A 13,545-nucleotide genomic window follows, 5' to 3' on the forward strand; every position below is an offset into this window, starting at 1 on the left:
CTGAGACCTGCGTTTCCAACTGCCGGAAGGACTTCATTACTGACCCCTCAAAGCTGATGTGACCCAGAGCAAACTCAGCTTCCCTCCATTATATGTGCTTCTTCCTTTCTTCTTACGGCTTCCTAATTTTGTGAGCATCCTCCCACGTAACCAGGATCAAAGTTCTCGGGGCTTCCCCCTGGCCTTTTCCTTGGTCCCGTGGGCCCGACTTGTCTGCTCGGCGACATCTCAACCTCCGGTCTCCCCACCCCTCCCGGCTAGACTTCTGCACCCCTTCCAAGTGAATCTGCTGCCAAGCTTCTAATAAATGCAGCAGACCCTTCTTGAGAACTGTGTGTGCCCACAGCCGATCCCACATGCCTCTCTGCAGGCCTCTTGCCCAGACCCCAGCTCCCTGCAGGCTGATGTTGCACGGGGCACAGTCTACCGAGGTGCATCGTGCTAGAGAATCCAGGTCTGGGGAGCGAGTCGGCTGGTGTTCACTCTGCCTGCCAGGCCTTTCGGGGCTGGAATTTGGGACACAGCTCCGACAGCCAAAGGTTGTAAGAGGCTTTCTCTGAGTGCATTTGAACAGCTGGGCAAAATATCCTGGCTTTCAAAAAGAAAGGCTTTCTTCTTGTTTTCAGAAGTCACCAAACCTGTTTTCTGGTTTTTGAAGAAACAGGGTCACCTGGGCTTTGGCCAGGCTGAAATAGCCCATCCCCTCATCAGGTGGGTTTACTCAGGAGGACTAAACATTTGGATGCGGGCAGGTGTGTTCACTGAGCAGGGGTTCAAGCCTCCTCATTCAGGGAAATTCCTGGTAACTTTTCTGCCTTAAGACTTCCCACTGCTGATGGAAGCATAGCACTGCCTCATGTAAAACCATGGTGGCCGTGTCATTTAAGTACCAAATTTGAGGCAATTTTAGGTGCATAGTAAACTTTAGATTTCTTTCCATTAACAGTAGTAATTTAAAGAGTATCACCGAATAAAGCCTGGAGTTTAGCTGATGGTAACTTAGCCACGTTAGTTTCCTAGCTGACAGACGTGCCCAGTGATGGAAGAAGCTGACATGAGGGCAGAAACCCTACTGTCGTGGCAACTTTTTTCTAAATCTAAAGTTATTTCAAAATAAACAATATAAAGAAAGATCAGCTCCTCTCCCACCTTCTGCGAATGGGACAGAAGGCTAAGCCCTTCACAAATACTGTCTCATTTTGTCCATGTAACAGGCCTATGAGGTGCACATACTACAGATGACACAGTGTAGCTCCACAAGGGCCAGAGGCAGCCAGAGATGTCCGGTGGTGGTGTGGCCGGGAGCGTGGACACAGTCAGAACACAGCCATCCCCCTCGGCACGGGCCAGCCGGGTTTCCCATACCCCAGACTGAATAGACACATACATGCATACACATCTACTTCCATCTGGCCTGGCGGTCCAGAACTCGGTGTGAACTCCTTTCTTAACGAACCTCCCTGCGTTCCATTCTTTTCCTTAAATATATTCATTCACACAGGCTGCCTATGCCGTGCAGGCATCAATGGCCCAGACGTCAAGGCAGAACTGGCCAGTGATGCCCCATGCCCACAATGGACATGGCTCACTCATCCATGACAGGGCCCGGCCCTCCTTCTTTTCCATGCCTTTCTGCTCCGGAGACCACAAGCCCCCAGCGGGCAAAGCCTTATACTTGAGCTAGCTCGCTCGCTCCCCCACCCACCTGTGCATGCATTCACTGCTTGTAGAAGAAACAAGAGTTATAACCAAAATGCAACTCAGAGAATCATAGAATCTTAGGTTTGTCACAGGAGCTCCGTATCAGTTGTTCCGGAAAAGGTATTCATCACAGTCATCTCAAGAAGCACTTTAGAAATACACACGTCTGGGACTCCTCCCAGTGTTCTGATTCAGGAGGGCTGGATGGGGCCTAGCAATCTCTATTTTTTCAAAACTCCCCCATCCCCAATCCCAGGTGACCGTGTTGCAGTGCCAGGTTTGGGGTTTCCAACAGATAAATGCCTTCTAGAAATAGTCCACCTCTGCTCAAGAAACCCCAAGGTGGAGGAACTCATTACCTCCTAAGGCAGCCTCTCATTGCCAAGTGTTAGTGCTAGGGAATCCTTCTCTATATTTAGACACGATGTGCCTCTTTGGAAATTCACTGTTTAGATTCTGTTCTCTGATACAACTAAGAAGACACTTACTCCCTTTTCACATGACCAGACTAAACAGAGCCATCAGATTTTCTAGAATCTTCTCTCTTCTAGGACAAATGCCCATAGTTTCAACAACTTTTTTTTTTTAATGGAATGCATTCTCTATTCCATTTCAAAAGTGAAACTCAGAATTGCGCCTAGTGTTCTGAAGGAGCCCTGAGCATCTTTTGTGCTCTGGCCGCTTTCGTGAGGCAGTCTAGGACAAGCATTCTCGACCCTGGCTACACACGGGAATCATCGGGGAAGCTTTAGGTCCAACCTCTCAGAAATTCTAATATGACTGGTCTGGGGTTCTGCCTGGCTATCAAGACTTTGTAAAGGTTCCAGGTGATTCTGCTGAGCAGCTGATGTTGAGAGCTACAGATACAGACGCGGGGTCCTCTCTGTGTTATTCTGTTGACTCACACACTCATTCACTCAGCCTTTTTGCCTTGAATCCCTGCCAATTCCTCATCATGCACTTGAGGAAGTGACTAGTTGAACTTAGCAGCAGACTTTTACATTTATTCCTGATAAATGTCATCAATTTGGTTTGGGTCCATTGTTGCAAGGTCAAGTCACGTCCTTGAGCTTCATACTGACTGTCTGCTCTCTTTCTAGCTTTGAGTCTTTTACATGCTTCTGGTATCGTCATGTAAAACATGGATAAAATTATAGATCTTTGAAAGATCTACTGAAAATCCTCTGGGAAATAAATGACAGCAGCTGCTTTTTAGGCAACTGGATATTCTTTCACAGTGAAGGACCAGATGCAAAAGATTTATGGTCACAGATAATAAAGAGTGTGGCATTTATTCCTAGTACGAAATGTTCTCTACAGCTCCCTGAAGCTCTCTCTGGTGGCAGGGGCCAGCTGAAGCCACCATGCTGAGCTGCCAGGGTACAGCTGATGACATTTCCTGTGTGTGGCCTCCCCAACATTATTTAGATCACCTGCCACATGGACCAGAGCTGCCACAGTGACACCTGCTCAAGACGCCCCAGCCTACGGGAAGATTTAAGACTGCATTCGCACACATCTCACTGGCCAAACAAACTGTGAGTGGATTTCTCCAGAGTTGTAAGTTCTCTGACTCCATTACGAAAGCATCGTCTCACTTTGTAGGAATGATGAAGCAACAGAACATGGCAGAATGCAACCGAATGTTTCCAGGTAGACTTTGGGAGGTAAAATAAGAAGTTAGATCCTGTGGAATCTTTTTTAATTTTGAAAAGTGGCGTTTCTCTTACATTCACAGCCCCAACCTACAGTGTGGCCCTAAAGTGGGGTTTCCAACCTTTCTCCATTTTCAATGAGGCGGTTTCTCAACCCTGGCTCTGCTCTCCTCCCTGGGGCATCTTGGCAATGCCTCCCACCTCCTTCTAATGCAGGGCGAGAACGGCATGTGAATCATCCTAAAGCACACACATGAAGTCGGACACCAGAGCACGTTCATGTCATTACGCAGGAGAGCAGCCCCGTGAACCTGTTCAACGGACACTTGCAACCCACTGTCTGGATCACCTGGGGCAAGACCAGCTCATCGGCAGCTCCTTTAGGCCCCTGAGCCGTTAAATGCCCCGAGACCGCTTTAAAGTAAATTCTCACCTCCCGTGAGGATACAGTATACAATGCCTCCCACCTCTGCCTAAAACACAGAAAGTTTTTGCTATTTTCTCCTGGAGTTTTTCAAATGTATGTTTAGTAGAAGGTCAACTCCCTAAGAGTCTGCATAGAATGGTCTTAAAACAACAACAACCCTAATAATTTTCTGGAAAGGTTCTAATTTTACAGAAGGGTACACTGGATTTTGCATCCTACGGCACATGAGGTGTTTCCTGATTTCTTGCACCAGGTTAATGTTTTATTCAGTATTAAACGGACTTAATATTATTTTGAACCAATCTGTTCATGGACGTTTAGATCATTTACAATCTTTCAATTCTAACATGGCTATCTCTGTTGTACATCATTTCACATTATAAATGTATCCTTAAGGTACATTCCTAGATGCGGGATTCAAGGACAAGTGTGTGCGTGGTACGTAGGGTTCTACATTTTTCCAAGCACTTCCTCAACATAGTGCAACAGAATACTGAAAACTGCATGAGAGGTACAGATACTTCACAGACGACTATAAAGCAAGAGCTTTAAAGAATATCCAGTTGCCTATCGTCAACTCCCCCTGGGAATCCCTCAGTACGCCTGTTCTTTAGAACCCTTGTCGGCTTTCCAGAAGTACCTACTATCTTTATTTTGTGATATTCACTGAATTATAAGAAAACATGCATTTTGAAGAATTATAAATCAAAGGGGGGGAAATCCAGGATGAGATCTAAATATACATAGAATTTAACTGGGAAATTTTTTTCTTTTTATTTATTTGAGAGAGAGAGAGAGAGAGAGAGAGAGAGAGAGAGAGCGAGCACGCACACAAGCAGGGGAGGGGCAGAGAGAGACACAGAATCTGAAGTAGGCTCCAGGCTCTGAGCTGTCAGTGCAGAGCCCGATACAGGGGCTTGAACTCACAAACGGTGAGATCATGACCTGAGCTGAAGTCAGATGCTTAGCCACCCAGGTGCTCCTAACTGGGAAATCATCTTAAGGTTGGCTTATCTCAAGCCAGTTTCTTGCCTTCATCTTTGGCTGTGACAGCTATTTAGAAGGCATGACACAAAAATAACATTAGGGAGTCAGAGAAAGAGGAGGGTGTGGGGACAAAATGTAGTATTTTCTATTTATTTGAAAAAAATTGTTTTAATCCTTATTTATTTTGGAGACAGAATGAGAGAGACAGAGCATGAGCCAAGGAGGGGCAGAGAGAGATAGAGACACAGAATCTGGAACAGGCTCCAGGCTCTGAGCTCTCCGCCCAGAGCCCGACACGGGGCTTGATCCCACGAACTGTGAGATCATGACCTGAGCCAAAACCAAGAGTCGGACACGTAACTGACTGAGCCACCCAGGTGTCCCCCCCCCCCCACCAAATATAACTGCTAAACGTTACTGCTGTACTCACCACAGGGCTAGTCGTTGTTCAGTCTCCTTGAGAAAACTTGTATGAAATTTGTGCAAAGGTTCAAAATTCGGGAATATGAGACTTTTCAAGGCTTCGGGCATGACATCCTCTTTGCTGACTGTGCTCTGAAACCACTGGAATAAAAAGAAGACACACTTAGAGGTGTAAAGTTGAATGAGGTGATCCTTCAGAGGTGATGCTGCGGCCCAGTGTGCCTGGCGCCCCCAGGGCCTTACTGCTCGGTAGGCAGTGCTCAGCACCAGCGGGGGCTTCTGGGCCTTACTGCTTTTCCAGTCTTCAATTACACGGGGTGAGAGGCACCCGTCTGTTACCAATCGGCCGTGGAGGCCAGGAGGAATCTCCGAAGTGGGCAGCTACTTCGAATCAAAACTTCCACTTTGGCCAACTCCCTGGTAACCAAGGATTCAGACCACTGCACCCGCTCTGGTTCAGTCCTTCTGGAACATCTATCTCTGTTCCCTTGTGAAAACGCTGAGCACACACGAGGCTGCACCAGAGAGAGGGAGAGCCCCGGCCTGTACATGCAGTCGCTCACGAGGCAGAGCTATCCCACAATGTTTACTGAGCACCTGCTGGGGGGGGGCGGGCAGGCACCATTCATGCCCCGGAGGTGCAGAAGCCCAGTGATTCCTACTGACCTCCAATGTCTAGTTCTTTCCCAGAATCCAGGTGCCTTAAAGACATCTACAATGCTTTGAATTTGTTTCTCAGACTGAACAGGACTGATTAAAATAATTAAAGGTGGTCTCCTGTCAGGTTTGCTGACAGGGCTCGATTTATTATCAAGGATGAAACGAGGCTTCCATTCACCTCTGGGGTCTTCCTCAAGCAAAAGCAGCTACCTTGGATGACGGGCCAAACACAAACTGCTCTGCCCTGGTGCACGCACACAGCAAAATGCTCAACTTTCATTTTCTCCACTTCAGAAACTTCCTTCTTTTGCACTTAAAAATCACAATTATACAAATTTTTATACAGCATGTTCCAAATTAAATATTCTCTTGCCGTCTAATTTCTATCACCCAGAAAACCAAATCCTTTTAATTGGAGTCAGAGAACCCAACATTTTAATTAGATCCAGCTTCTCTCTATGAGTGGAGGTAAATTATGTAATTGGATGCTTTAGGGGAAACGCTACACATACCGAAGTGATGACCTCAAGATCCTTCAGATAAGTTCTCTCGGTGGTGGAGACTTCCTTAGCGATGAAGTATGCCTTGTCAGTCGGGAATCTCTGCAAAAGCGATACATTACTAATTCATGATGTTTTATTAACTGGGCTACAGACTAAATCAACTCTTATTTGTCCCCCTTTTTGTGCGAGGAACTAGCAGAAGAAAATGGAGGTTTCCTTCCACGTAAACATTACCCTCAGTAGAAGGCCTCCAGTGAGCATGTAGCCACCGCGGAGAACAATTCATTCAAAATTGGGCATCGGAAAATCTAATCAACTAGTAAAATATCAGAGCAATGCAGTCTTCCAGGAACTAAAAGCAACAGAAACCACAGCGGCCTTTGTCCTGGGTGCCGGGAGCTGGTGGTGTTGGGTGTTCAGGAAACAGAAGCTACAGTGTTTGTGGGAATATGTAGGGTGGCCAATCTGAGGGGACAAAGTGAACGCAGCTGGCGACAGACACCATTGGGACTCGATTCTCCGGAGTCTGTCACTTAGGTGAGCAGGCACCTCTCGACAGTGGGCCAGTTAGGGGTTTTGCTTTCTTTCAACAGTGAGTGAGAGGCAATCCCTTGTCGCTAGCAATCTCGGTTGCTTCCGCAAGAGTCCACCTGACGCCACCTTTGGGGACACACATGACAACATTGAACGTGGAGACTCGAACGGACCCTTGTGCGCCCATGTTTCCAGCAATGGGATTTGGGTAAACAACCCAACCATCCATCACCAGAGGTACGTGAACACAATGTCCTCGACCCATACGGTGGGGTTTCGTTCTACCTTAAAAAGGAAACGGACACGCGCTACAACATGGATGAATCCTGACGACATTTCGCCAAGGGAAAGAAGCCGGACACAAAAGGACAAATATTGTATGATTCCTCTCGTATGAGGTACCTAAGCGGTCAAATCCATAGATGCAGAAAGTAGAAAGGAGGATGCCAGGGGCTGGGGAAGGGGGAGGGAGATTTAGTGTTTAATGGGGGCGGTTTCAGTCTGGAACAACGAAAAAGTTCTGGAAATGGACGATGATGACGGTTAGACAACACTGTGAATGTACTTAGCATCACTGAGCAGCACGCTTAAAAATGGTTAAAATGGCAAATGTTATGTTTACTACTGCAGTTAAAAAAGAAAAAAGTAACGCGCGCATGCACGCAGGTCCCCACACCTTTCTCCGGCCTTCCTCCTCGTCGTCGGTGCGTGGGCACACCTGGTCGTTCAGCAGCGGGCTGACCAAGGGAGAGGCCTGCTTGGTGTCGGGGCTCAGGTTGGGAGACAGGATCACGTTGGTGGGCGCGGCTCCTCCCTGCGAGTTGATGGACAGCTCTGAAAGGTGAGGGCTACCAGTCAGGGAGCCTATTTGGGGATGAGAAGTATTAAAGAAAAAAAAAAAAGTAATTCCTTCTGGGACCGGATTTCTACTTACAATCCCCCCTCCCCCGTATCAAATCTTTAGAACCTAACGTGCTTGACTATTTTCTAGATTTCCTGTGAGTTGCAGCTGCCTTAATACTAAAGATACCATAGTATGAATGATTCAATGGAGCCAGAGTCACGCAATTAATGGTAAGACAGAGAACTCCGTTTAGGGGGCAGTAATAGTAGTTGAGGAGCACAGTGTATCCCCCCAAATACGATCTTCATCTCCTAACTTCTGCCTTAGCTTCTAAGAATTGCTCGAGAAAGACAGTGTCTATACCACCAGGAGACGTGAGAAAGGACTAGAAAACAGAGCTATACTAAAAGGAAACTAAATGGCTGATGCACCCAGGACAGACTACACCTTATAACAACCACGGCTAAGTAAAGGACACAAGCAGCTAACTCCCCATTCTACAAAGAACAGAAGCAAGCTTATTATACCTGGTGGCGGGCCTTCCATGTCTCTCTCACTGTTTGGGACAGAAACACTAGCATCACATTTACATGCAAAGGTGATCATTTACAAATGCAAAGCTGGAGGTCATTACATTATCACAGTTCCCCTTTAAGAGTCAAAAAGTGACAGGCAATTAATGACTCCTCTGAAAAGGAGATATTAAATCATACGAAAATGTAGAATTACCCATTATGAGTCAGCCAAAGGACATGATGTGTGCATGAAACTCTTTGCCAAGAGAATTTTGCAAATATCCAAGCCTCAACCCGTGGAACTAAGTGGGATGTTTCAAAATATACTTCTACTTAAGCGTTTGCACCTAACACATTTGTAATTCGAATGCAGGTTTGCTAGGACTGCACTGCGGTAAACAAACTTAAAGTAGCCTGCAGGCTCGTCTGTTACCAGCATGAGGAAGGAAAGACGATGGAAATGCTTTCTCATTTTCCGATAGGCGGTTTCAGCTCATGGCTATTCCGCAAATTCGACAAGCATCTTGGAGAGGAAGGTGAAGTGCGATTTTCTGGGGCCACACCCCGTTTTCTTGACATCTATCCTCTCCCTCTGAATTCGTTCATATCCACTTTGAAATTACAAGATGGGATGGCCTTGAATGGAGGGTCGTGAACTTGATCACAGTATGAATGAACCAGCCATGAAACACCACCAGCCCCCACCCCGGCCCTGCTGGACCAGCTAGCTGAGTCACTAACACGTGCGTGAAAAGCCACCACACCCGGAAATAACAGCAAAAAGCAGACATCCTGCTACTGATTATTGGTCAGGACAATGATCCTTGAAGAATGAGATTAGAAAACATGAGGAAGAGACAGATTCAAGAAGTTTGTGTTTTAAAAATCCCTCCATTGAAATCCTTGCATTTTAAACACACATCATTGAAACGAAGTCCTGGTGTTCGACAAAGACCCATTCACCCCACACACCACCAGACCCAGCGAAACCCGGAGAAAAAGGCCAGAAATTGCTTCACAAATGTCAATTTTATTGACACTAGTGCACAACCGAATACAATAACTTGGAAAGAATCGGAACTTGTCAAATAGAAATAGTGACAACAATTAGAACTGCAAATGTTTCAAGGTACTACACTATTCTTTAAAAAAGAAATCACAAAAAGGCAAATGTCATCACTACAAATAGGAAATTAGAAAAGAGAAATTCTGGCAGTCTGTCTAGAGATCAAAACATTTCATGCATTGTGAGTCACCGTATCAGAATCACTTTTTATTTGTCCACTGTAATCTGGCAAAATTTGGGGCTTACCTTCAGCTCTCACGCTGTGCATGAGGTCAGGTGAGGTGGTTATTAAGTGAGCACATGCGGGGCCTCGATTTTGCAGTGACGTGGAACAGAAAAAGCACTCACTTCATCAGTGAGAGTTGGAGTCAAGAATAAAAAAGCAGTTAGAAGGCTGGCTTGCAGGAGGCGTGGGGAGTGGGGGAACAGTACCAGTTAGGCCCTGGACAGCATCCAGGAGCAGATGAAAAACCAACCACCCCACTGTGGGGGAGAAAACGTGCGTGTACACCCTCAGGTACAACCACTTCCACCCTCCGAAAGTCAAAAGCTATTGCCCTGGTGAATTCCTCCTGGGGACATTTCTATAGGAGAACACAGACCAGGGCTCCAGAAGAGGTCCATCCTGCCACGAATGCAGGGCACGTTTCAAAGAATACAGCCATCTAGAAGAATCCACACTGAACCACATCACAGACGGGATTGAGAAAGTGGGGCACTGGGAGCGAACTTCAGGACAACCCATGTTCTTTGCAGGTAGAGGAAGGGACAGCCCTGGGTCGGCTACAGGTTGCTGGGTGACGACCTGCTGGTTTCACTCATGTAGCCCAAAGTTGTGGTGACCAGCAACATTACATGTGCAACACACAGACTCAGGGAATGATCAAGGTTAGGGTCGCCGATTTCTGTTTCCAGAGAGGCTACTTCAGCAGGCTTTGTGTCTACTCTTAGGACCTAAGAGAGGAAGGCTGATGGGTGTATTTAACAGTAGGACCAATAAATACCAAGCAGCCTGGTCTAGAAATCTGTCAGCAATTCTCTGGAAGGGAAAGGTCCAAACTCTGAAGTTCAAGTTTGCTCATTTGAGTTGTGCCCCTTTCTCCCCTTGCAAGAGAAACAACTCTTGAAAATTTATAGGAGACATGGTCCAAACAAAAGTACGTAGCTCATTTACCATTCGGCAATCGATGAAATATGCTGATAAGGGTAATCAGTAGAATTTGGCAGCTTGATGAGGAATTAAAATTCTCTTTTGACTCTGAGCCAGAGTGCTGTGACAACTATCTGTACAAAGTGGTATCCCTGTAAGTCCACCCTCTGGCAAGCGTGAAGAGCTGGGCCTTTAAGTCAGTGTTTAAGGTTACAGTTATTAGAACTACATGTAACCAATTTTCAGCGAAGTAGTCCATTTTACAACAACAAGTGTGTTTCCTATGTAAGATAAAACGAGCCCGCTCATCACTCTAGCCTTAGCAAGCCTGTCCAAATCATGCAGCTGGTTACTGGCTTTGAAGGCACAGCCCCAGGAGACATGGAGAGGAAATTGTGACCCACCTACACTGCTACTCAGTGAACTCATTAATGCCTAGGTAGTTTTATCATGTTTTTTTTTAATCTGTGACAAATTGACGAGAAGTAATTTCTTTCAGCGACAGGCTCTAGGTAAATAATTTGGGGGGATCTTTTGAGAAAGCACCTGGATATTAAGGCAATAACGTGGAAAGAAGGTTAAAGAGATTAGAAAAAGATCAGTTACACTCCAAAAGTCTGGAAGCTTTGGATTTTTTAAAAAAATTATTTTGTCTATTTCTAGAAATTGCCCCGCATTTTTAAAGGTATGCAGTTATATTTCCATTTAATAACTCTCAAATCCTTCACCTCTTCCAAAGGATTTCCTGCCCCTGCTGTGTCCCACCCCCCACCCGCCACCATTAATCTGTATCAGGAGGGCTGAGTTTATGTCACCCCCGTGGATTGGAGATGCCATCATGAATACTGCTCTCAAGGGAGGCATTTCTGGTAATTGCTTTTAAAAATCTTTTTACGTATACACATTCTCATGGCACAAACAATTATGGAACTTCAAATCAGCATAGCTGTATTTGTGGATTCAATTTATCACCCCGCTGAGAAATTTGCTTACCTTCTCTTTTTAATGTAAAATACATTAATTCTTCCCTCCTCTGCAGCATCGCCCAGACTGCGGCGTCTCCTGACCAGCCCCTTGTCACAGGTACATAACCTGCGGGAACGTGGTCTATGATCAACCAGGCAAACTCGATGCCTGACCCCCCCCCCCCTTTTTGGGATTGGGCATAGCCACACCTCCTCTGATCGTATTCAAGGTTTAAGGACAAACTCACAAAAGTCTGGGAAAACATAATTTTCTAGTCTATCTTTCAAGTAATATACAACGGCATATTGTATATATGTATACACGTGTATATATGTATACACATATGTATATATGTATACACGTGGCTGTACCTGTCCTGTTTTTTAAGCTGGTCAATCCATTGGTAATTTCCTCTTTTATTTGTTATTTTTAAAGAAGTTAAAGAAGTTATTTGTCCTATACGGTGTTTAGAAAACCTGATAATCATTTTAAAAATAGTAATCCATGGCAGGATTGTCAAATATTTGAGAATACTGATTGCTTTCTCAGTTCCTCTTTTCAAAATCTTAAGAAGTACAACTTCGAAAGTATCTATGCTGATTCTTCCACATTACCCCCAAAGAAAGTTACCTGGCGAGCTTCTTTCTATATGCCACTCACCTATCATGATTTGTCTGCTGGTATTTGGTTCTAAAATATAGATTTTATCTCTGCATACCCAGAATATGTTCCAAAGGCACACGTAGAAAATACATTATAGATGTAGGTTTTCATGGATCTTTAAAAAGGCTCTTTTTAAATCCATCATCTCCCTCTAAAAAAGAATACAATGAACTCTCTCTTGAGGTTGTCTGCATGTGAAAGCCAGTTATCAAAAAAGGTCAGTACTCAGTTGGAAAATGGATCGTCTCCTGCGTGGACAGGATTCACTCTATGATAATTGAGCTGGGTCCCACCCCAGTGGAGTAGGTGAAAGCAGCTGACGATGCTTTATTAAAATGACAAGGTTCCACAGGAAAAGCTAGTTTATAGGATTACCAACCACAGCGGTGCTGTCCTTTTCTTGACCACGGAGGGTGTTGAGGGCAATGTGTATATGTGCTTCTTATTCTCAGACCAAGGTCCTTTAAACAAAGTTTTGCAAGCAGCTAAGCACCAACCTCAACGTTCATCATCCAGCAACTCAGAAAAGCAACAGAAATGCAACGTGCAAATAGAGATGGAAATGCTACCAATGGAGGAATGACAGAGAATGTTCTAGCGTGCTCTTCCTTATGGGGAAAAGAAAAAGGAGAATTTCCCTTTGTTCGAACATGGTGGCGGTGGCAGGGTTTGGGTTGGGGAACATGGTGCTTCATACCAATGAAAAATACCATCTTGTACTCAGGACAAAGCTTCAGCCATCAGTGGGAAAGAACAGTTACAATTGACAGTTTTTACAGCAAGATACCTGTTAGGACAAGTAAAAGCCTCTTCAGTTTAGATTAACAAGAGATATTAATATCGTGCATACATCGTTACAGGAGTCTGGCCTTCCGTGCTGAAAGACCCACCAAGCTCATGGTTATTGGAGAAGCCAGCACCCTTCCCGGGGTATACATCCATGCTTTATTGAGATGCTGTGCTCTTAGGCCGTGGAGAGAAGATGAAACCAGACAGTATCTGTGAGAGCTTATGTTTTGGGGACACGTCAAAACTAAAAACAGCTTCCTGGCAACGACCAGCCAACTGGGGCTGAGCGGGATGGGGTTTTCTCCACATGCCCACTGACCCCCACACCCGCCAAAACAAGTGCACATCTAAATTCCCTTACAGATGCCAACTATGGAAGGTGTTCTATTCCCGTGTCAGTTGATGTGCCCAATCAAAACATGAAGCCAATCCCGTGGTTAGGTGTCTGAGCTCCCCTATGTAAGCTCCACCACAGATGCTCTCTGTTTCCATGAGACCTCTCCCCCAACGACAGTGATCCTGCTGGCTTCCAAAAACCTCCCTACCCCCAGGCACCCACGGTGCAAAGTACAGGCTGGTTAGCAGGTGAAATGAGAGAGGTCAAGTCTTCCCTTCACCTTCTATTCCCCACCCTCAGTGAACTAGGGTAGCACCCCACATGC

At 45.6% G+C, this 13,545-nt stretch overlaps 1 protein-coding gene across 3 annotated transcripts in view; it reads right to left on the reverse strand.

The window, feature by feature from the left end:
- Positions 1–13,545, reverse strand: part of FARP1 (FERM, ARH/RhoGEF and pleckstrin domain protein 1) — a 300,031-nt gene that overhangs the window by 36,927 nt on the left and 249,559 nt on the right. For 2 of the 3 annotated variants that reach the window (XM_040487211.1, XM_040487209.1), the window contains exons 14-16: positions 7,567–7,754; positions 6,366–6,455; positions 5,201–5,334 (exon numbers count right to left, since the gene is read on the reverse strand). In XM_040487211.1, the coding sequence (XP_040343145.1) occupies positions 5,201–5,334; positions 6,366–6,455; positions 7,567–7,754 (412 nt within the window). The remainder of the gene's footprint in view (positions 1–5,200; positions 5,335–6,365; positions 6,456–7,566; positions 7,755–13,545) is intronic. The other variant, XM_040487212.1, reaches the window with a different exon arrangement.

This window comes from Herpailurus yagouaroundi, unplaced genomic scaffold (assembly GCF_014898765.1).
Source record: "Herpailurus yagouaroundi ecotype Mexico unplaced genomic scaffold, PumYag 164, whole genome shotgun sequence".
Classification (NCBI taxonomy): Eukaryota; Metazoa; Chordata; class Mammalia; order Carnivora; family Felidae; genus Herpailurus; species Herpailurus yagouaroundi.